Consider the following 20,902-nt stretch of genomic DNA (forward strand, 5'->3'; position numbering starts at 1 on the left):
ATAAGCTCCCAGTGTGTCTACGTGGATCAATCACACTCTTCAAACAAAACGTCTTCAAACGTGAGCACTAAACATAATCTACCTTCACCCGAGGTAAAACTTCCACTTTACATCACACACCAACAACAACAAATCTCAGCCAAGCTCATCAGCGCATTCGTTTTCCTCATCCCCTCACTCTCTCTTCGGCGGCTAAAAGCCCTCATCTATAAACGCAGGTAATCTGACATCAGCAATGAGCTCAGGATTCCTTTCACAGCGAGTAATGAAGAACCTGAATGAGTCTCAGGACGGAGCGGCGCGCGGAACAATAGAGGATCTGAGTGCAGTGAAAGTGGAGAGTTCGTCTTACCCTTCGGCTCCTCTGTGTCACCACTTTCCAGCCGCCTGGGAAGAAAGAGAGACAGGGAGACAAATGAGGTCATTCTCCAGCATAATGAAGTGACGACAGAAGTGACATGTCTGTTACCACTGATGTTTGCAAAAGAAGAAAGAAGAATAAGTGTTTACACGAATCATTAAAAATCCGCAAAGTGAGACGGAAAAACTGAAACTCCGACATAAATGAGCTACAGGAGAGCGAAGCCGCCGACTGAGCCTCATGTGACACTGTGCATCTTTATCTCAGCGCTGCTCCTCCAGTCCCACGTCGGCGGTGATATAACAGCGACGAGTGTGCGCAGCATCTGAAGGTGGCTGTTCATCTCTAAGTAATGGGCGTTAAAAATGGATGGGGACAGCAGCTGCCTGTGGGGTAGCAAGCGGTGATGTAACAGGAGGAGGGGAGACGACTGCTTTTAGCACAATGGAGAGCCACGGAGGACATCTGGGAGGGGTCGAAGGTCACGGAGGAAGGGGCAGACATATGTACGCTGTGCACCCGATACCGAATTTAGGTAAAAAGCTTAAAATTAGGCTAAATTAGGCCGTTAGTGACGCTGCGTTTGCTTCCAAACGTGCGCCGTTTAAACATTTCATGATATAAACAAACAGCAGCGAGCAGATACAGATTAATGTGGGATGCTGGCGAGTGGAAGCTGAGCTGCTTTCGGGTGATTTTGCATAAATTTGATCCTCGCTTTGCAGGTTAGCCAAATTTGGATGCGATCAGAGAATCTGTCCAGATGGAAAATACCACAAGGTGCTACGTCAAGCACAAATAAAAGCTAAGTTATTAGTAAATGCTCAGTATGACCAATCTTGAAGACAGAAGAATAAAAAAAAAAAATCAGAAAGCTGGTTGGAAAATATAATTTCACAAATGCGCACATAGCGACGTGAATTAATATTATATTATGCACATTTTTTTAAATTAAGAATTCACAAATCTGATTGTTCAAACTTCACAAAGCTAAAAACTGTGTAATTTCATGACAAAAAAAATACTAGAAACTATAAAACTTAAAGGGTTTCTGGTTGGTTGCTGTTAGGGTAGTGAAGCCAAAGCAAGCAGAGCTCCCCCTGGTGGCTGACTGCAGTACAGGTCTTAAGCTCCACCTGTTGGTGTTAGTTTCCATAAGTCCGTCCTCCAGCAGCAGAAACTTATTTCACATATATTCATAACTACCTGGTACCTGCGTGGGTTCAGTGTTGCCACTAAACCAGTTAAAGAACAGTTATATCTGTAAAGATGATATGCATCACGCCGACCAAAGCCCAGATTTCCGAGTTTCTCGATAACACGCCATGCACGTGTGGGATCTGTGCAGATATGAGCAACGTGAAAACTGTCTCCAACTCGCCTTTAGAAACACTGAGCAATGAGCTGAGCAATCAGATTTGTGAATTTGGAGTAAAATGCACATTTATTTAAACTGCTACGTCTGCATTTGCCAAACATTTTGTGACCACCCAAACTCACAAACAAATAAAAGCATGCATTTGTGCATCTAAACCATTTAAATACAGCGCTTTGTCATATAGGTAGAGGTTTCACACTAGTTTGTATCCAACATATTCATGAAGGCTGCATTGCAGTTAAAGAATCCTGCGAGTTTTACCTGTTCAAATGTGGAAAAGAAAAATGGTCTTTACCGGCCTTGTTATCGTGGACTGTGTCGTGGACTGTACAGGAGCTATATTATGCCAAAAATAAGTTAAAAAATGTTGGATTTCACTCAGTGTTGTCTGGCTTTTCCTTGGACTGCCGTCATGTTTCCTAAAATACAGTTAAAAAGTAATTGTTGCTGCAGGATATCATTAAGAATGATTCCAGGCTCCAGTTTTGGTTGCTATGAGGAAAGTTTTTTGGTCGGTTAAGGCCTGGCGCGCGCCTTCGGTGGAAATCTGCCAGGCTACGGTATTTATGGCATGTGAATATGGAGGAGTTAAAAGTGGCAGGGAATGTGAAATGGAAAAAAGCAGGTGGAAGAATAAAGCGATGGAACACCACCAATATCTGGCGACACCACACTCAAAGCTTTAAAATCCTCTCATCATCATCTGAACCCGTCTAATTCTCTCTCTGCTATAACACCCCCCCCCCCTCAACCACAGGGCTCAGTGACACTTCAGCTGCCCCACCCACACTCTTGACAGTCGAAAGGCCGCGCTGCCAAAACTAACTCCGAGAAGAAGAACAGAGTGCAGAGAGAGGACAAGACGAGAAGCAGCAACTGAGGCGGAGAGAAACGTTAAACACGCTTTCAGATGCAGGCCGGTCCGTCATTAATCCAACACTTAGAGAAAACTTCCGCACTCTCACTTCATAACATCATATCACACAGCGCTCGGCTCGGCGGTAAAATGAAGGGGATTCAGAGAGCGTATCGTGATGACTCGTCGTTCCATTTTCGTTTCGTTCTTCAGTTCTGTAATGGTTCAGCCAACGACAACGAGCTCTGAATCCTGTTTCTAATTCAGCGTTAATGACCAAATCCATCAGGTCAGTGTTTACTAAACATCACTCCAACCCTCATTATCTTTTCCCAATTACATATGTGTGAGATACGTCATTTATACACAGACTGACTGAAAAGCTGACTTCTTACCAAACACTGAGGCACACCGATCAGGCATAACATTATGGCCACCTTCCTAATATTGTCTAGGTCTCCCTCATGCCTCCAAAACGGTTCGGACTTGTCAGAGAATGGACATGGGCCTTCTGAGGGTGTCCTGTGGTGTTAATTGGGGGCCTTTGGGTCCTATGGAGCAACATACTGGCAGGAAAATTGAGTAAAAATGACGTCCTTCGAGTTTATTGCACTTCAAACAGATACAAAATGATCAGTACAAGGCTAAACTCAACAGATAACAGATCACAGACTCTTATCTTGCCCCAGTTGTGCTTTTTTTGATTAAAACAGGCGGCGGGGACAATGTCCCAGACCTGGAGTATCCGGATACATAGAACTACATCAGTAACTTTCCTTCGTCCTACTCTGCAGTCACTGACAGCACACTTTACTCCAAATGGACACCGTCAGGTTTCCTGACACACATCCAGTTTTGGAGGTTTGTCGGCTGAAACCAGCGTCTCTTCATCACTGTTACACTGACGTAACATAACAGCAGCATAACGTAACGAGCCTTTTATTGCATTAATCCACATCTGTCGTCTTTGACATTTCCATTTCCACAACAGCCCCAGGTTAATTAGGTGGTTGCTGACAGTTGTCATCTGAATAGTCATTAGAGAAGTGCGCTTTCCTGCCAATATGGCGGTGTTGTGAGGGGAGGGGCCTCTGTGGATCCTCCCACAGATAGTTGATCACTTTGGGATCCAGTGAATTTGGAGGCCAGGTCAACACCTTGTGCTGTTCTTCATGATTTTTGTCAGACAATCGTATTTATTTGTGTAGCCCTCGTGTTTGTACTCAGCTGGTGACAGTACCAATCAAACTTGACGCCATCTTTGACATTAAATTAACAGAAGACAAGAGTGAAATGTAACTGTAAAAGTCAAAGTCAGAACGCAGTCATCTTAGAATGTCACCCTTCAACTGTAACGCAACAAGCGAAGGATTCCTGTCTGCGGCTGATAAACCTGTTGACAGTTTTTCATTATCTGTGGAGCAGCTGAGCTCCAGTTTCCTTTGTGCTATTCCTGTCACAGAAACGTCGCTCATGACGTTCAGAGAAAACATGTGAAGCTCTAATCGTCAAGTTCAAGCGACGAACCCAGGAAACTTTTGTTTAAACGTTCATTTATTAAGATGTCATCATCTTTAAGTATATTTTAAAAGTCAAATCCTGTCAGGCCTTTAAGGTGAGAAGCTTAAATTAAACAGGGCAGCCTGGTAAACTGAGCTTCTCGTGTCTCTGTATGTTGCGTAAGTGTGGCCTGCATACGAGATTGCACAGCTGGACTGCGACACGTACTGAATGTCATCACAAAAACTGTCAAGATTAGTAGCTAGCGTGAAAGGCATGCAGACAAACAATCGACGTGTCAGCCAGTCCTGGAGCCCTCTGTAATTACAAATATAAATGCAAGTCTATAACTTGGTGTTTACTCTGGAGCTCTTTCGAAATCTGCAAAACTAAATTTAACCGAATATCTGCAGTTAAGCAGAGATCTGCTACTTCTGAAATGGATGTTGTACCTAATTAGACTGATCTGGCACAACATTATGACCACCTTCCTATTGCTTGTATAGGAAGCTTATTTCAGATGAACAACTTGAAAAACCGATCCTGCACTAAAGAGGAGAAAATGCAAAGTTAACAAAAGGACGGCTGTCTTTTTACGTGACTCTTCACCTACTGGTTCAACTACTTCTGTTTACATAACATTATGACCGTCTTCATAATATTGTGTATGCCTCCATCCAAGAATGGACACGGGCCTTCTGAGGACGTCCTGTGGTGTTAGTGTTGACCTCTGGGTCCCACAGGTTGAGGGGAGGGGCCTCTATGGTGGATCATCCCACAGATACTTGATCAGTTTGGGATCTAGTGGATGTGGAGGTCTTTAGGTGATCCTAAAGTGTTTTTATGTGTGTGTGTCTGTGTCAGGCTGCATCCTGCTGGGGATGGCTGCTGTAAACCATCAAGAAGAGTCATTGCTGTGGGGGTGGTGGTGTCTGGTCTGGTGTAGGTGGGTGCTACATGTCTAAGCAACATCCACACCAATGAATTCCAGGTCCAAAGGTTTCCCAGCAGAACAAGGAATTGTCATAAGATGATTTAAATGTTATTTATTTCTACATTCAGTGGTCATAATGATATGGCTGATTGGTGTACATGCTGGTGTGAGGAGTTATTGTCTTTACTTTTTGTTTAGTATGTGCTAGTGAGGTTCTTGGCTGCAGGCTTCGTAGCGTTCTCCAGTTTGTAGGCCTTGATTGTGTAATTGGTTTCCACCTGTGGGGTCTGGTGCTGCCTGCTGATTGGTTGGTTGGTTCACCCTCATGTTGTCTATTGTGGTGACATGGTAAATGAAGGCCAGGTCCAAAAGTTTCCAAGCAGAAGACTGAACTGTCACAAGATGGTTTTAAAGTTACTCACTTCTCCTGTCTCTGGTCATAATGTTGTGGCTGATCGCGTGCCTTAGATTGGCTGAAACATGATCTGTGTGTGTGTGTGTGTGTGTGTGTGTGTGTGTGTAAGCTGCATTAGTCTTTCAGGTCGATCACAACACGAGACATGCCTTTTCTGTAAAATATCCAGCGGGCAGAGAATCAGTCAGTCAGATCTCTCTCGATGTTGCCGCGGTGCATTAAGCGCGAGGCACGAATACCTGGCAGAGCTCAATAACTCCACACAAGCCCCAAACTGCGACACCATCTCCCTCTTGTCACTCCCTCCGGCAGTTTTCTCAGGAACAGACAAGTCTGTCTACGTGCACAGAGCGCAATCTCTGGCTTGATTACAGCTCAAACATCCCCAGACCCGTGACTGGACATGTTTCAGTCCATCTGCGAACAGCTCAGTTACGGCAATTCCTGTTTGTTGTTCTTGCTAAATGTGCGTGAACCCCCATACCGCCGAGCATAGGAGCAAAACAAGCAGCGAGAAATACCACAATAAAATAAGTATTGCAGTGCGTTGCACACATGGCCAATTTTGGAAATGCTCGCAGTCGTGTTTACTTCAAACGGGAGATAGGACCAAGTGTTTCTCTCACTAGGAGCCAGCAGGCCCTTTTACAGTAAACTATTACATGTCTAAATCAGGATACGTCAGAAAGTTGTAGCGGATACAGTCCATGCAAGTCAACTGCAACTCAGATACAATTAAGAGTATCTGAAAATACAATCTATGGCAATTAGTTCCTGATGAGATCGACCTGCACTGGAACCATGAGCAGCTCCGGCCAAGTTTATGTCACGTTGAGAAGAAAAACTTGATGAGAGTTGTGCTTTAAACTTTTAACAAAGTGACTGAACTCACCGGGAGAAAGAGGACGTCCTCGTGGAGGAATAAAGCTCAGATTTGGAGCTGGAGTCTGCTTTGAGTTGAGCATCAGCATCTTTTTCTTGCTTGTTCTCAGGCTCCTCCACGGACTCCGACGCTTTACTCCGCAGGCCCCTCCTCGTATGCGTTTGCTCTGATCCGTTATCCTCGTGTTTCTCCTTCTCCTTGGCGGCTGAAGACGTCGTCTCCGACGCGTCCCCGGTTTTCCTGTCCTTGCGGACGTATCTGGAGGTGACGTCCTCCATGTTGCCATAGCGCTCAGCCAGCTCCCTCCTTCTTTCTGCTTTGTAGCGAGCAATTCGCTCGGCCTTGGTCTCCGGGGCAGAGCTCTGCAAGGTGTCTACTCCGTCCATTTTGCAGCTTGAGGCAGTTTAAAGTGATAAGATGCAACGTTGCTGTTGTCGTTCTTTTTTTAAAATGAGATGTGAGCGATGTCTCACTCCACCAAAACCATCCCAGTGCTGCAAACGAAGGAGAAAGACAGAATTAGTACCGTCAGGAAGGAGCGCAGTGTCACGACGCACCGAGGCGTACGTTTGTCTAGCGTTAAAGAAACTGGCTCAGCTGTACATCTCCAAGCCGAGCCCTGCCCTTCCCCTTCCACCTCCCCGTGGAAGTGATGTCAGCCCGCTCAAAGGCGACCGACCACCGCACTGAGACTCTCACATAACCTCTGTCCCATTGACTCGGTGTTAGCCCGTTGGAAGGAGGGAGGAGGCGCGGGGAGAATGCGAGAAATGCATATCAAATAACATCTTTATCCCATTTCATGCCTTACTTAGTTGAGGATTTGCACCTGAATTAAAAATGATTCTACCTCGTAATAGGTCTGATTTAGTTTAAATTGGCCGTAAATGTCAGGAGCGTGAACGTGTTGTTCTGTTTGCACGTCATCCCTCTGAAAGGCTTAGAACCAAACTATCCAGTGGGGGTGTGACACATCCTCAACAGGATGCAGCGTGACGCAGACACAAAAACGCTTTAGGTACAAGTAAACAAAAAAAAAAGAACCTGGCCTCCAGATTCACCAGATCCCAAACTGGTCACGTATCTGTCGGATGATCCCTCCCCTCAACACATAGGACCCAAAGACCCAAACTAACAACAGACCATCAGAAGGCGCATGTCCATTCCCTGATGGGTCACAACTGTTGTGGAGAAACACACCTGCACAAGGTGGTCATAATGTTATGTAAACAGACACACATACAGGTAGTTGAGCAAAAGAGGCAGAAAGTCACTTTGCATGAACTTTGCATTTTCTCCTCTTTAGTGCACAGCTATCCATTTCCCAGACAACCTTAGGAAGGTGGTCATAATGTTAAGCCTGATCGGTGTATATCCATATATCGGCGTTGAACTAATGCATGCTGGGACGTTCGTCAGCCACACGTGAAAGGGATAACGTGTCAAATATCTCCTTTCCACGTCTTTCAACGCAATAAAAATAGCACCGTTTAATTGGGTTTTCAATATCTAGGAGGTTGCGTTGAACTCATTTTGTTCCATTAAGTATTCACAGAGCTGGAAACCACACATGACTCAGATGGGGCTTTAAAAAACTGCGCTCACTTCAATGCATTCGCCAGCTGACAGCAGCAATAATCCGTGAGTTTCTGAGCGCAGGGGCTTTTCCACAGACGTTTCTCACAGCTAAAGTATGCCTAACCATGCTCCGGGTCGGCCGAGGAGACCAGAAAGTGGGGCTTACGATATAAACGGACACATATTTACGATAAAGAGGGGCATGGGATGAAAGTAGCCCTTTGGTCTCCGTCCAATTACGAAGCGCGAGTTAATAATTCAGCGCATACGTTCTCACATTTATGGCATATGTGAGGAAAGAAAGAAAAAAGAAAGTAAGAAATGAGAGGCCCGTGTCTGGACATTGTTAGTAATGAGAGGGTGGAGATGAAAGCGGAGTGAAGAATGGGTGAAGGCGACACAGAAAATAAGAGTGAGTCTGGTCATAAGGTGGAATAAATGAGCTGTCTCCAGAAGTCGACTCTGAAACGATGACAGGCTTGAGTAGATCTCGAGTGCCCCCCTTGTGAACTCTGACCACCTGCTGGTCTATAAACACCAACCCAGAAGAAGGACTGGTCCTGGTCCCCCCTTCATCCCCCGCCCCACCCCGCTAGGAAAATATACCGCTTTGAAATATTACACAGGAAAACGGTGTATATGTTAAGAAAAACACATCTGTGTGGGAGAGTACATGCGTCGACCCATCTCTACTCCACTTAACGCTGACTAAACACTCGAGGACCACGTTGCCTTCCTTGTGTCCACAGATCTACGATGTATGTTAGCCTGAGTTAGGAGCGCAAGGTAAGAGGTAAGACGTCCAACACCGTCTGAGAAATGTCCACGCTACATTACTGCCACTATGGAACCAGTGGAAAGCCTCCACAACCGATTCCACTGGGCCACAGCAGAAACTAGAACAGATTCGAGGTATGTGCCCAAGCTCATGTGAGGCTAAAGCTGAAAGAGTTTACTGTTTAATTTGAAAAACCAAATGTCCCATTAAATATGCATATCTAATCAATTGGTAGCAGAGAATCCACTACTACTACTACTACTGAGCCAGAATCATCCGTCCAGAGATACACAGATAAATAATAAAGATAAAAAAAGGGATGGGAGGAGCAGCTATAAGATTTAGGAAAGATTAAGAAATAAATATATTTTTAGGGAGGTCCTGATCAAGTCTTTTAGCCCCCCCAATCGGATTTTAAATAAACTAGAGTTCCTCCCCTGGAGATTCATAAAAGCTTTTCTTGTCTTACAACAAATCCAATAGTCAAATAAATAGTGCAGCTTTCACACTAGCCAACAACAAGGAAGAGCATGTTTGGATGGTTTATGGTGAATAACTGCAAAAGATTGTGCTTGGCTGAAGATGTAGCACCAGATCACAACCAGAAGATGTAACTGGACTCAGTCCAATAAATGGAGAAGCTGTGACGGCAGCCAACAAAAAGAGGAAGAGGACGTTTCAATGTTTCAGAGACGTAGTTTTGGTTTATGGTTGACCATGACATCCCTATTTACTTTGTTGGCGCAGGAAACACTGTGCTGCACAAACAAAGCTGTAAACCTAGGGGAAAAACTGCTTTACATGCAATGATATGCAAAAAGTTCCTAAATATGTGACTGACGTAAAGAAGTGCTGATCTGCTGATCCCTGACCAGGCACAAGAGTCCCCCCCCCCCTCCGAACAATACACACACATGTATCTTTAACTTCTCGTCGTTTTGGGTTTAAACTCAACATTACTCTAACGAAGAGCCTGCGAGTTTCCTTATGAAGGCAAAAAGGACCCGGGGCTTAGATGTTGATTTCGGGACTATGCGCGCACGCTTACATAATTCACCTAAGTCACTACCTATAAAAGGAGTGCTGCACAGTGCACCAAAGCCTGTCCACAGAGACCCAGAACATGGAGGCTGCTTTGTTTGGAAGCCGTCTCTGTTATTTTAAGCAGCAAGGGGGGGACTCGAAACACATTTATGAGTCATACATTAAAAATCATCACCCCTATCAGCTGAACCGTGGTCTCACCCAGAACATTTGCTTTGTTTGGTGGTGATTTACGCCGCCCGAAAACAGCGCGCCGCATCATTACCTATTTATGGTTATTTCTTCTGAAATGCAGACAAATGGAGCGACCAGAAACCAGGATCAAGAACATGAAGACAGCTCTGAATGACAGTAATAACAGTACAAGATGATGGGTGGTTTTTGGAAACGACGTATCTGCTTCAGATTAAAGTGGATAAGTGAGCTGGTTCAGTCCGACTGTCCAAATTAATGCACCCAGCTGCACAATCATCCCAACTGAGGAGTTTGAAAAGAGAAACATATCTGACTGAATCGTTTGCGTTACTGCATCCGATTTGTTTAGTATGGATTTTTTTCGAGTCCTACCTGGTAATTCACGTGGGGAACGTCTTCTGCTCTCCTTTAGGACATGTAAACAAACTGAATCCTCAGTTTCCAATAGCTGGAGTGTTCTCTGACCTCTTGTTGCCCGTTGGGAGTTCCTACCAGCTATGAGAGGAAGAGCTGTCTCAACAAAGGCCAAGTGTGTCATTTCCTGACCCTGCCCTATATCCTTCTTTATGAAGAGCTTGATCAAACCTGGCAAATGTCCAAAAAAAAAAAAAAAAAAAGAAAGAACCCAAAACAAACCTCTGTCTTGAAGGATGGGCCAGGTACTGTAAGACGTCCCCTTTACAAACCAAACACTTTTGTATTTAGTTTCGTATTATTTCCTCCTAAGTGTCTGACTGGCGGTCCAGTTTTTAAATATTTACTTCTCTCTTAAAACCTGGAGTGATGCTAAGTAGTTACTTTATATTACGTAACACAACTGCAACAAGCCACAAATGCAGAAGTAGATTCGTGTCGAGACAGCTCAGGGACAATTTGAAATGTGTTTTTAGTCTTTTAAATCTACGCCAGAAAATATGAATCCGATTTGGTTTGATGGATCTACACGACCCGGTCAGAAAGACAGGACTCTTTAAGCTAAACTCAAACACTACGATGTGCTCCAGCTGGTCACTTGATCTGTTTTGAAAAATTTCGTAAGCAACTAAAGCAACCGGAAGGAAATCCAGTCAAATTCATTATGTTGGTCACGGCCCACTGATGTCATTATCTACACGGGTGAAGCAATGGGAAGCAGGTGTCTTATTGGAAATGAATACCTGTCACACACAGCAGGAAGGACATACAGCTCCGATTCATTCTGAGATAAGGGCCAGACACAAAGTCGCCTCAAAAGTTGACCTGTAGCCCACCAGAATGTGTATCTTTACAGAAATCCACATGTCCACACAAGAGGACAGAGCAGGAATGCAGTCAACACCCTGCTCGTAAACCGTGGATTTGTGTTGGAAAGGTAGTTCTGCACATGTAAACCTTCAGGAATCCACATCGATTTATTGCAAGCATCAGGGAGACCTTAACACATCACTGTCCTTCACTGAACCGAAAGGAAGAGGGGATTTTCGGACGGAGCCAGCTGCTGACACACTTTAGTCCTGAGGGAAGAGGCCGGAAAGTGGAAAGTTCCCTCAGCCGAGGAAACCAGGTGCCAATGAAAAAAATAAACTGGCTGGCAGAGCGTTCTGAAAAAAAAAAGTATTTTCAGCTTGGGAAGTTGTGAGAAATTTTCAGCCAGCTCCAAGAACCACAAAGGAGCAAAAAAACAAAAGATGGAAATATCTGCCACAACCTGCAATGCAGAAGCAAAAGACTCTTCCAACAGACAGGAAAAAGACAGGATATCTGAATGACTCCCAGGGTGAGGTTCACTCCAGTAATGACTAAGAAAACAATTACAACAACATGATTCTTTATTGGTGTTACAGCAACGCCAGAATATTAGCTTCATCCTGTTCAACAGACAGTTAATTCAAAAAAAAATACTAAATGAATTGTTGGTCAATCAAATCTAACCAAAAGACTGACACTGATGCATTAAAAGGAAGGTGTCTTGTGATTTGTTAACCATGTGTTAGATGTCTGACTGCAAACATTTCACGTGACAAACCACTGGAATCAGGTCACCAGGCCATAATCCAATAACTCCAACTCCTAAAAACTAGTGATGCCCCAATCACTACTGGGGCCAAACCAGGCTTTTTCCCTTCTTCTTTTTTCAAAATGTTCAGATCACAATCAAAATCCGGCGAAGCCTTATCTTTTGTGGGGTTTTATTTTAATTGTGACATAGACCAAAACCACACCCATGCAGGATCAAAACATCTTCTTCCTCTTCTGTTTTTACGGTGGTTGGCTAGCATCATAGCTGCCAAAAGGAAAACAAACAAGACACCGACTTCTTCTTCGTGGCGAATGACCACTTTCAAAGAAGAAGACGACCCAGAATCAAATGACTAAACGTGTCAGATGTGTGGAAGAACTTTACTCTGGAAGAAATTTGTAAATTGTGTAATGTTTGCCGAGGTTTTAATAGGACATTGTTATTCAATACTACCAACTTGATTGGGACCAAAAAGACAAAACAAAAACTTTTTCCACTCAGGGAAAAGCTGCATCCAAACAACAACAACAACAAACACTGAATGTTTAAAAGAAGAGAAAAGTGGGTTAGGGAGTTTACGTATGGTAGCGTTGGTAGAGAACACAAGGTACGAGCTCCACACTCTCCACACAACATTAACTCTGACAGAAAGGTTTAATATTTGACAGAAACTGATTTATTGAACAGTCGACTCTCGGAGACAAGGAAGAAAAGTCTTCAGGAAGCTACAGGGGAGGATCTTTAGGATGAGGACTCGGATCGGTTGATGCTAAACATTTAAAGATTGGTAGACTTGATGGGGACGTCCCTACTACAAACTGCACCGTATCTTAATCATTGGCTTCAAACCAGAGTCTAACCAAACAAACATACGCATCAGAAAGTAGCCTGAGAGAGGGGCAGATTTAGTCCAAAGAAAATTCACCTTCATCCAGCAATCAACCACATACCGAGTGGCCAATGTGTTTCTCATTAAAAAACAATCTTTCAAACACTTAAGGCGCTTTAACTGGCAGGGTAAACTTTTAATTGCGATAGCAGAGACCCATGGCGCTCCATCCCATCGAAACTGGCCTCCACTAACAGAGAGCTTCAAAGGACGGTTCTGACGGGACGGCGTGTTTGTCCAGGAGGGCGCACGCAGGATATCCATTCACATGACTCAACTCTCTCTCTCTTTTAGCTTTGAGCTGCGAGGAAAGGAAAGGGAGGAAGGAAGGAAGGAAGGAAAATGCACTGAAAGTGGAAGAGGAGTATGAAGCACGGAAGATGAAAAGAGTTCAGGGAATTCGACAAGAGAATGAAGAGAACCTGCAGAGGTCAGAGCAGAGCAGAGCAGGGTGGAAGAGGAAGGGAGATGGAAAGAAAGAGCTGGAGATAATGGGCTTTAGTGGGGGTGGATGTGTTGGCTTTGTAGGGCATGGGCTTCCAGTGGGCCGTGGGGCCCCGGTCTGATATGGGGGCGGAGGGAGGAGGACAAGATCTGCTGTTGCAGAGGAGGAGGAGGAGGAGGAGGAGGAGGATGGGGCAAAAACAGGGCCTGAGACTAATCCATCTCTCCCTCTCTCCCCTCGGTCTCACAATGACACAAACTCCCTCAAATCCCTTTTACCAGAAGTCCTGCTGACTCCAGCCAGTCGCCAAAAAACCAGTTGACAAAACACGCCCGCGCTCTGCTCTGCCTCTGTAAACCATGTATATGTGTCGCTGTCCCTTCTTTAAATCCTGAACATCATCTCATGCCATTTAAACTCAATAAAGCTTCAAAGTTAAACACAGACGAGCATGTGTGTGTGTGTGTGTGTGTGACTTTTCCCATGTTTACGAGCTCTAGCTCTTTGTCCGAGCTTTTCCTGTCTTTCCGTTTGCAGCCGTTTCAGAGGAACCATTAAACGTGACGTATGGGAAAGCAAACAAGTAAAAACGCGCGCACGCACACAAACACGCACACACACAAACACTAACATGCATACTCAGCAGCGCACACTAGACACGCAACTAGAGAGTCAACAAGGCTGCAATCAGGGAAGCTGGAGTGGTGAGTAGGAAGGGTGGGGTTTATGGGCCTTTATCTAGCCGGGGGATCGTATGCATCCACACAAACACAAACACACACAGGCACAACACACACACTGTGTTAAGTTAAGTTGGACCGTATTCAAAGACCTCATGTAGGCCAGAACCCACATTTATTTATTTTTTTCACTTATAACATATGCGTTGTGTTAAAGTTGCGGCCCCTCACACCAATTTGCAGAAAGAACTGCTCCGTTCCAAAAACATTTCACCATTTCTCTCGACTTTTGATGGAAAGGGTGCAAATTAACCATGGAGACAATATCAAGACCTGAACCAGGTTACTCAGAATGAGGAAAAGGGATGCTTTGTTTACTAATCCTCCATCTGTCAAACGTGCACTGGCATGTACGGTTGCACAATGACTTTAAGAAGAACCTAAATCGTGTGACTAAACATGTCTCCTGTGAGGAGGAAGTTTACTCAGGACAATGAGGTCAATCACACTGAAATTTGTAAATTATGCAACGTGGGTGTTTGATGATGTGATAGTAGGTCATCAATACCACCAACATGATTCAGCACCTCAGTGGAATCTCATCAACTCTAGGAGAAGACAAGGAGAGATTTGAGGAATGTTCAGGGAGGAACTCTGCTCTCTCTGCTCCTTTAGGACATGTAAACAAACATGGAATGCAATGAGGATGTTTGCTGGGGTTCTAGTGGCTGATCGTAATTCAGTGGTACGGGTGGGAAAAAATATCGATACGGCAATATACGGCGACACAGTATTTATTTTGTATGTCTTAATATCGATTTTTGAAAGAAAAAGTCATGTTTTGGGTCGCACCTCCACTCCACAAGGTGTCGCTGCAGCGCCACCTCACCGCCTGCCGTTCCCCGCAGTGGTGAGAAGAAGTAGCAGAAGCGAGCATGGCGCTGACGTCAAAACTTGAAATCAAAATTCAAAGCTGACATTTGGAGGCGGGAGCTAATAAACTGGACAAAGAGTAAACAGTTTACAAACTGTGCTTCGCTCTGGTTAGACATTCAGGGAACACGACCAACGTGGGAATTCATCCAATGAGACACCATGAGGTCTTCAAACAGTGAAGTGAACTGTATTTTATTCATTTAAGTGGCAAGAACTTGATTCTGCACAAGAGCAATAAACTGGAAATGGACAATTTCTATTAATATTGTTTTATGACTCAGTTTGTCCACTGAATAAGTTGATTTGCCACCAAAACGCTGCATATAAAAGAAGAGAAATCTCAGAGAGGACTTAGACCAGCCAATTTCTATAGTACAGGACACCGTATTGTGGAGGAGCGCTACCGTCTCCTCGCTACGTTCGCTTTAACGACCCTAATCATTGCACTTAATCCAGCGGCACGGTGCACACGTGATCTATAAGATTAAGCAAGATAAGAAAAGCCTATAGGTATCTATACAGGGCAGGACATTTCTTTTTGGACCCAGATACTGAATATTAAGCGATCAACATGGGATTGGGGGAGGGATAAACTGAATCGGGACACCCCTAATCTCTACACACATATGTTGCGCCTGGTGTACGACCTCTCATTTCTACAAATAACGAGTCAAACACTGAACTCTGCCATGGAAACAAGATCTTTCAGCCTGTCATAACTTATCAACATGGACTTCATCCCCAGAACCGAGGTCTGCTGTAAGTGCTGTAAGGGAGAGGGGTGGGGGGCGACATGAGGGGAAAGGGTGGGGAGGGGGGGGTAGAGATCAGGGGGGTGGAATGTCTCAACCGGAGAATCCTGCTGGTGGGGTTTCTCTCCGTCTCCAGTGTCCACTGTGGAGAGCAGACACCATCTGGCCAGCTGGAATGCTACCGAGCGAGCAGGGGGGTGGAAGGGTTAAAGGGGGGTCTTATCTTTGCAGGGGGGGGGCTGGGTTTTGGCTGGGAGATGAAAGATTAACAGTAGTGGTATTAACCATTTAAAAACCTACAAAAACCTCCATGTGGAATCGAGCTTCTCGTCGTCCTCCGACTTCAACTTTGCAGCAGTGAGGTTTCTGTGGTTGACGTTGCAGGTGGCTCAAGGTATTTCCCCTTTAATGCAAAAGTTAAAACTAACCCCACACGGATGCCGTTCCTCATTTCTGCGACTTTTTAATAGCACTACACCAGAGACACTATTCTACAATATACAGGGCGCCGCGCAATAGCAATGAAGCTAACAATAATACGAGATGTGGGAGCGTTGTTTGGATTTTCTCTGCGGACTACAAAGCAAACCGCTAACAGAAAGTGTTTGCGTCGTTAAACCGGGCCCCTACAGATGGTTTACCAGTCATACGTTTGTCGGTGCGTGTTTAATTCATGGACGTCTCACTGCAACATCTGTCACTCACATGGGCGTAAAGTCGAGCCCTGGTTGACAGGCACAGAAAGTGTTTCCCATTAGCTCATTTGTTTTGAGCACAGATTCAAAACAGTTTGTTATTTTATCCCGAGCCTTTGTTTCCAGTTGCCGATGGTGTCAGATGAAATTCATCTCTGACGCAGGACTAAAACAAAGTGAAATGCAGCATGGAGAAAAGGCCACGCGGTGCCCCGGCGCATGGAAACTATTATGTATGTATGTGTGTGTGTGTGTGTGTGTAAACCAAATGCGAGTCTGAAGTACAACCATATGTTTATGTGCCATGCAAATATCAGAACGGGTTAAAAGACGTCATTGAAGTGGGCCTCGGAGCAGCCGCCGCTGACCAAATACAGTTAGCGTCCTGGTGTGGAAGCTGGAAGCGGTCCACCCTAACTGCTAGCACGATTTATAAATATGTCTTGGGGGAGATTAGCCCGAGGCTAACCCCTAGCACTCTTCCCTGCGGAGTTCCTATTCCTCACACTGTCACATCCCTTCTGCTCTATATAAATATTTGTACTCCATGACTTCTTGGTTTCTTGGCCGACTTGAAAGTGAGAGCGGAGACTGAGAGGATAGGTCAGATCTATCCTCTCGTCTTGAGTGGGTGGACCTGGTGCCCGAGATTCTTCGACCTCTACATGTTACTGTTAAATAACACTGCGCAGCTCAAGGTTATTACTTCTACAACTGGGTCATGAATCATGCGTTGTCTGATTCAGATTTCCAGTTTCCCAACAGTGTAATTGGCCCCGGCTCAGTCACCCCTTCGTGACCTCATCTGGCAAAAGACAGTGACTCAGCAGAGATTTACGGAAAAGGAAATCACAACAACTCAAAGCAAACAAACCAAAGTGGATCAAAAGTGCTCAATTGCATCTAAAAATGAGTCAATTCCTGCACATTTGTTTTTGGGCCCTTCCCTTTCAGAGCCTTGTTAAAAACCTTAATTGCCCACATAAATCTAACTCACGATGCTAATTTAACAAGAGGGGTTTTTAACATCCCTTCAATTTACTCGTGAGCCAAGCAGGACTCCGTGGGAGGTACGTTTTTGTCAGGGCACCAGAAAAAATCTTTTCTGACAGCACGCTGGAAAAAAACGGCAGCACAACATGTGAAAATGGCCTAATGAGAGCGCTTCACCCAGGCTGCAGTTTAAAGAGAAGGGAAACCCCCTCAGATAGCAGCCAAAAATTAAGTATTAACACACAGCCACCACGCAACGAGCCAGTGTCTTAGTCCCAAGCTTTTTGACTTTGTTCGTCCCGTTATCAAGGACGAGCATCTATTCCGTGACTCAGGCGTCGACCAGGTAAAATATCTGATAAGAGAAACTATGAGGAAATGTAACCGAGACGAGACGTGAAAGTTATTTGATTTGACAAGATGTTATTTGGTTATCAGACATTAAAAGCACATGATCTCGTCATACGTGGGTGGCTGTCTTTTAAAAATGTGCGTCCCTGTCCTCTGATTGGTTCGGGACGTCTGTCTATCTGATCTCAGATCTCAGGTAGTCTAAAAAAAAAAGACTAACAAGCTGCGCAAGTCTACGCAGGTAGCCTACGCCCGTGCCTTTCATTTCTACTCGTTACTCTGTAACAACTCCACCCAATCACTAGTCAGTGCTGTGTCTTTTTTGCCATTCAGGTCAGTTTTTGTGTCTACTTCCTACTTCACTTTCAACAACGGCGACTGAAACTTTTTCAGAAATTTCGCTGAAGACGACTCCTACAAATGTTTGAACCTCTGAACCTCCTCAGTTAACCTTCCCCTGATATGCTCCATCTTCATTGATCCAAAACAATCAGTTCGAAAATTGTGGAGGTCGAGAAGCGGCCGGAAAATTGGCAACAAGTTACATTTCTGGGGGAGGGATGCGTCAGTTCCAGCTATGGGCGGGAACAAATATCTCTACGATAATTCAATATTGATTTTCAATGTCTTAATATGAATTTTAAAGGAAAAAAATTTGGACAAAGGAACTTATAAGTAAATAAAAATACGCATATTGCAAACTATGTTCTGACATTTAAGCGGCAAGAAACTTGATCCACTTTTTGCAATACTTTGCAAGAAACTGGAAATGGATACTTTGGATTAATATTATTTTTCGACCCAATTTGTTCAGTGAATCACGAAGTCCTTGCCAACGCCCAACCCTAGCTATGGTCCATGTAGGCCCCTGCGCTGTGGCTTCTGCACCAACTTAACGTAAAAGTCCAAACCACCTGTTAAATTTTTTCCACCAAAGTCAGTAAGTGAACTACAAAATCAAAGACCTTTAAAAGTTGCTGTTTTGTCCTACGTGAAGTTATTTCCTTCTGACTTTTTATTGACACATATATGATACATAAAAGGGGATTAGCATTTAAAAAAAAAACTGAAACTATCTCTAAATATAGTTCCTGGAATGAATCCTGGAAGTCCAAATTACCAAGTAATACAGTAAATCATTCAAGCTCCAATGACCGATGCGTGGTCACATCAGAGCCTGTGATTCAGAGCCGACGTCTGTGAGAACGTCGTTCTTTGCAATTCTGGAACTTACTGCTGAGTTGGAGTATTACAGATCATTCATGACAATGACAACAACAACAAAAAAAAAGAACAGCAAGTTGATATTTGCACAGACACGTCTGTGAAGGGGGGGGGGGAGAGGCCCTCATCCATGGCACACTCCTCCATCCTCCTAAAGCCTTTTTCTCAGCAATGTGGAGTAACAAGATCCCTGCAGGGGCCACGCAACACCGCCCCAACAGAGACACGAGGCGTTCAGGTGAACGCTAACACCGGCGGAAACCACACAACACGCTCACCTCTACGTGACAACAGCAAAGCGCCTGCCTCTCTTTGTTTGGGGTCTTCACGCGGTGACAAAGACACGGCAGGCAAAGAGCCGCGGGATTACGCAGGTGACACTCCCTCGGCTCGGGCGCTTCTTCGACAATGCAACAACGCTGCTGTTCCCCTGCAGCTTCAACGCGTACCGTCCTGCTCAGGTCCTGACACACACACACAAATACTCTTATCAGTCGCTTTCTGTCTTGCTCAACAGCGGCTTGGTTACAGAAGGCCCCGGGAAGCCTGTTGTGACACAGGCCCATCGAGACGCCTCACAGCGGGAAAATTACAGTCTGGCAAGCCTCAAATACCATAGCCCTTGGATACGGAGCGTCAATGCGTCTATTCATCATTTCAAAGAAAGGAGCAGCAGTTCTTGAAATGACAGATAGCAGAAACTTAAAGAGCGCATTTTTTAGACATGAGTGGGCGTTTTTTTTGTGTTTTTTTTTTTTTTTTTGCACATAACTATGGAAATGATCCCGTCTCTCCTTTCCCAACCTGGTTTGCGAGCCTCGCGAGGAGTGCGTCACCGCGTTCCGGCGAGAACCCTCCACCCCAAAACGTACACAACGCTACCCGAGCAGCCTGCAGTTATTTGCACAGTCACGGTACTTTCGCACAAGATAAACTCAGATTTCAATTGAGCCTGCGCCAAATTAACCCATCTGCAGGACCGCGGCCGGGGCGGGACAAATAAAAAAAAAAAAAAAAACGCGCAGCAGCCCGACAGCGGGGGCCACGGAGGCATTTCAGCCTTCTCAGCCTTCTCGCACTTTGTTTTCACAGGTGGTTTCGCAGAAATGCTCGCTCCTTTCTGTCACTGTTTGCAGAGGGACTGCTCAGGGCGCTGGGGGGAACAACTCAACAAGTCAGTGTTTGCCAAGCCCAAAGTAAGACATTGGGTTCAAAAAAAAAAAAAGAAAAAGAAAGAAAAAAGGGTGAATCCAGATGTCTTAACACAAAAGGAAAGGATAGAGTTGTGTAAAGGTTCAGTAGGGAGTGAAGGAGTTTTGAGGTGCAACAGGCTTTTGCAGTGGTGTTACATAAAGAGAGCTGTTACCAGTCCGGCCGGTGCACAAGTTAAAGCGAATAGTTTCGGCGTTTAGTATTAGTTTAAAATAACAGAGAGGTGCAGGTTCAGCGTGCTTTCAGTTTGGTGCATTGTGTTGCAACTGACGTGTGTTTCTGTTATTCCGATTGCAGTCAGTGGGGTTGGGCTACACAACAGAAACGCCTGTGTTCAATTAAGGACGGTTAGAAATGAGATTTAATACAGGACTGACTGTCATTTATTTATTTGTTTGAAGCGCAGACTAACGCAGTGACAGCTACAGTGTGTGTGCGTGCGCGTGTGTGCGTGTGCGCATGTGCATGGCAGCGTCTCTCACACACAATCCATCCTCGCATGCAACATTTCGTACACAAAACGACGCTGACGACCGGCGGAGAAGATTTATTTCCTTAAACTGCAATCAGATGACTTCAAAAGCCCTTCGACAGGAAGCACGCGGAAGCGGCAGAAGCGGCGGCAGAAGCTGCCGCGGCAGCGGCGCAGGAGAGGGCAGGAGGTAGGTTCCCCCTGCGACACAGTTTACTACTGCACAAAAAAAAAACATGCGAACACCGACTCACGCTGAACCGAAACGCAGCCTGCGATCACTTCACGGAGCTCCGCGGCGTCAGTAAAACGCATAACACGACGAAAAACGA

At 45.0% G+C, this 20,902-nt stretch overlaps 1 protein-coding gene across 3 annotated transcripts in view; it reads right to left on the minus strand.

The window, feature by feature from the left end:
- LOC125022212 (supervillin-like) overlaps window positions 1-20,902 on the minus strand; it is a 54,303-nt gene that overhangs the window by 33,114 nt on the left and 287 nt on the right. The window contains exons 1-3 of one of the 3 annotated variants that reach the window (XM_047608649.1): window positions 19,165-20,514; window positions 6,337-6,821; window positions 353-387 (exon numbers count right to left, since the gene is read on the minus strand). In XM_047608649.1, the coding sequence (XP_047464605.1) occupies window positions 353-387; window positions 6,337-6,713 (412 nt within the window). In that variant the 5' untranslated portion in view covers window positions 6,714-6,821; window positions 19,165-20,514. Of the gene's footprint in view, window positions 1-352; window positions 388-510; window positions 636-6,336; window positions 6,822-19,164; window positions 20,515-20,902 lie in introns of those variants that run through there. The other 2 variants (XM_047608648.1, XM_047608650.1) reach the window with 2 other exon arrangements.

The sequence above is a fragment of the Mugil cephalus genome, chromosome 16 (assembly GCF_022458985.1).
Source record: "Mugil cephalus isolate CIBA_MC_2020 chromosome 16, CIBA_Mcephalus_1.1, whole genome shotgun sequence".
In the NCBI taxonomy this organism is placed as follows: Eukaryota; Metazoa; Chordata; class Actinopteri; order Mugiliformes; family Mugilidae; genus Mugil; species Mugil cephalus.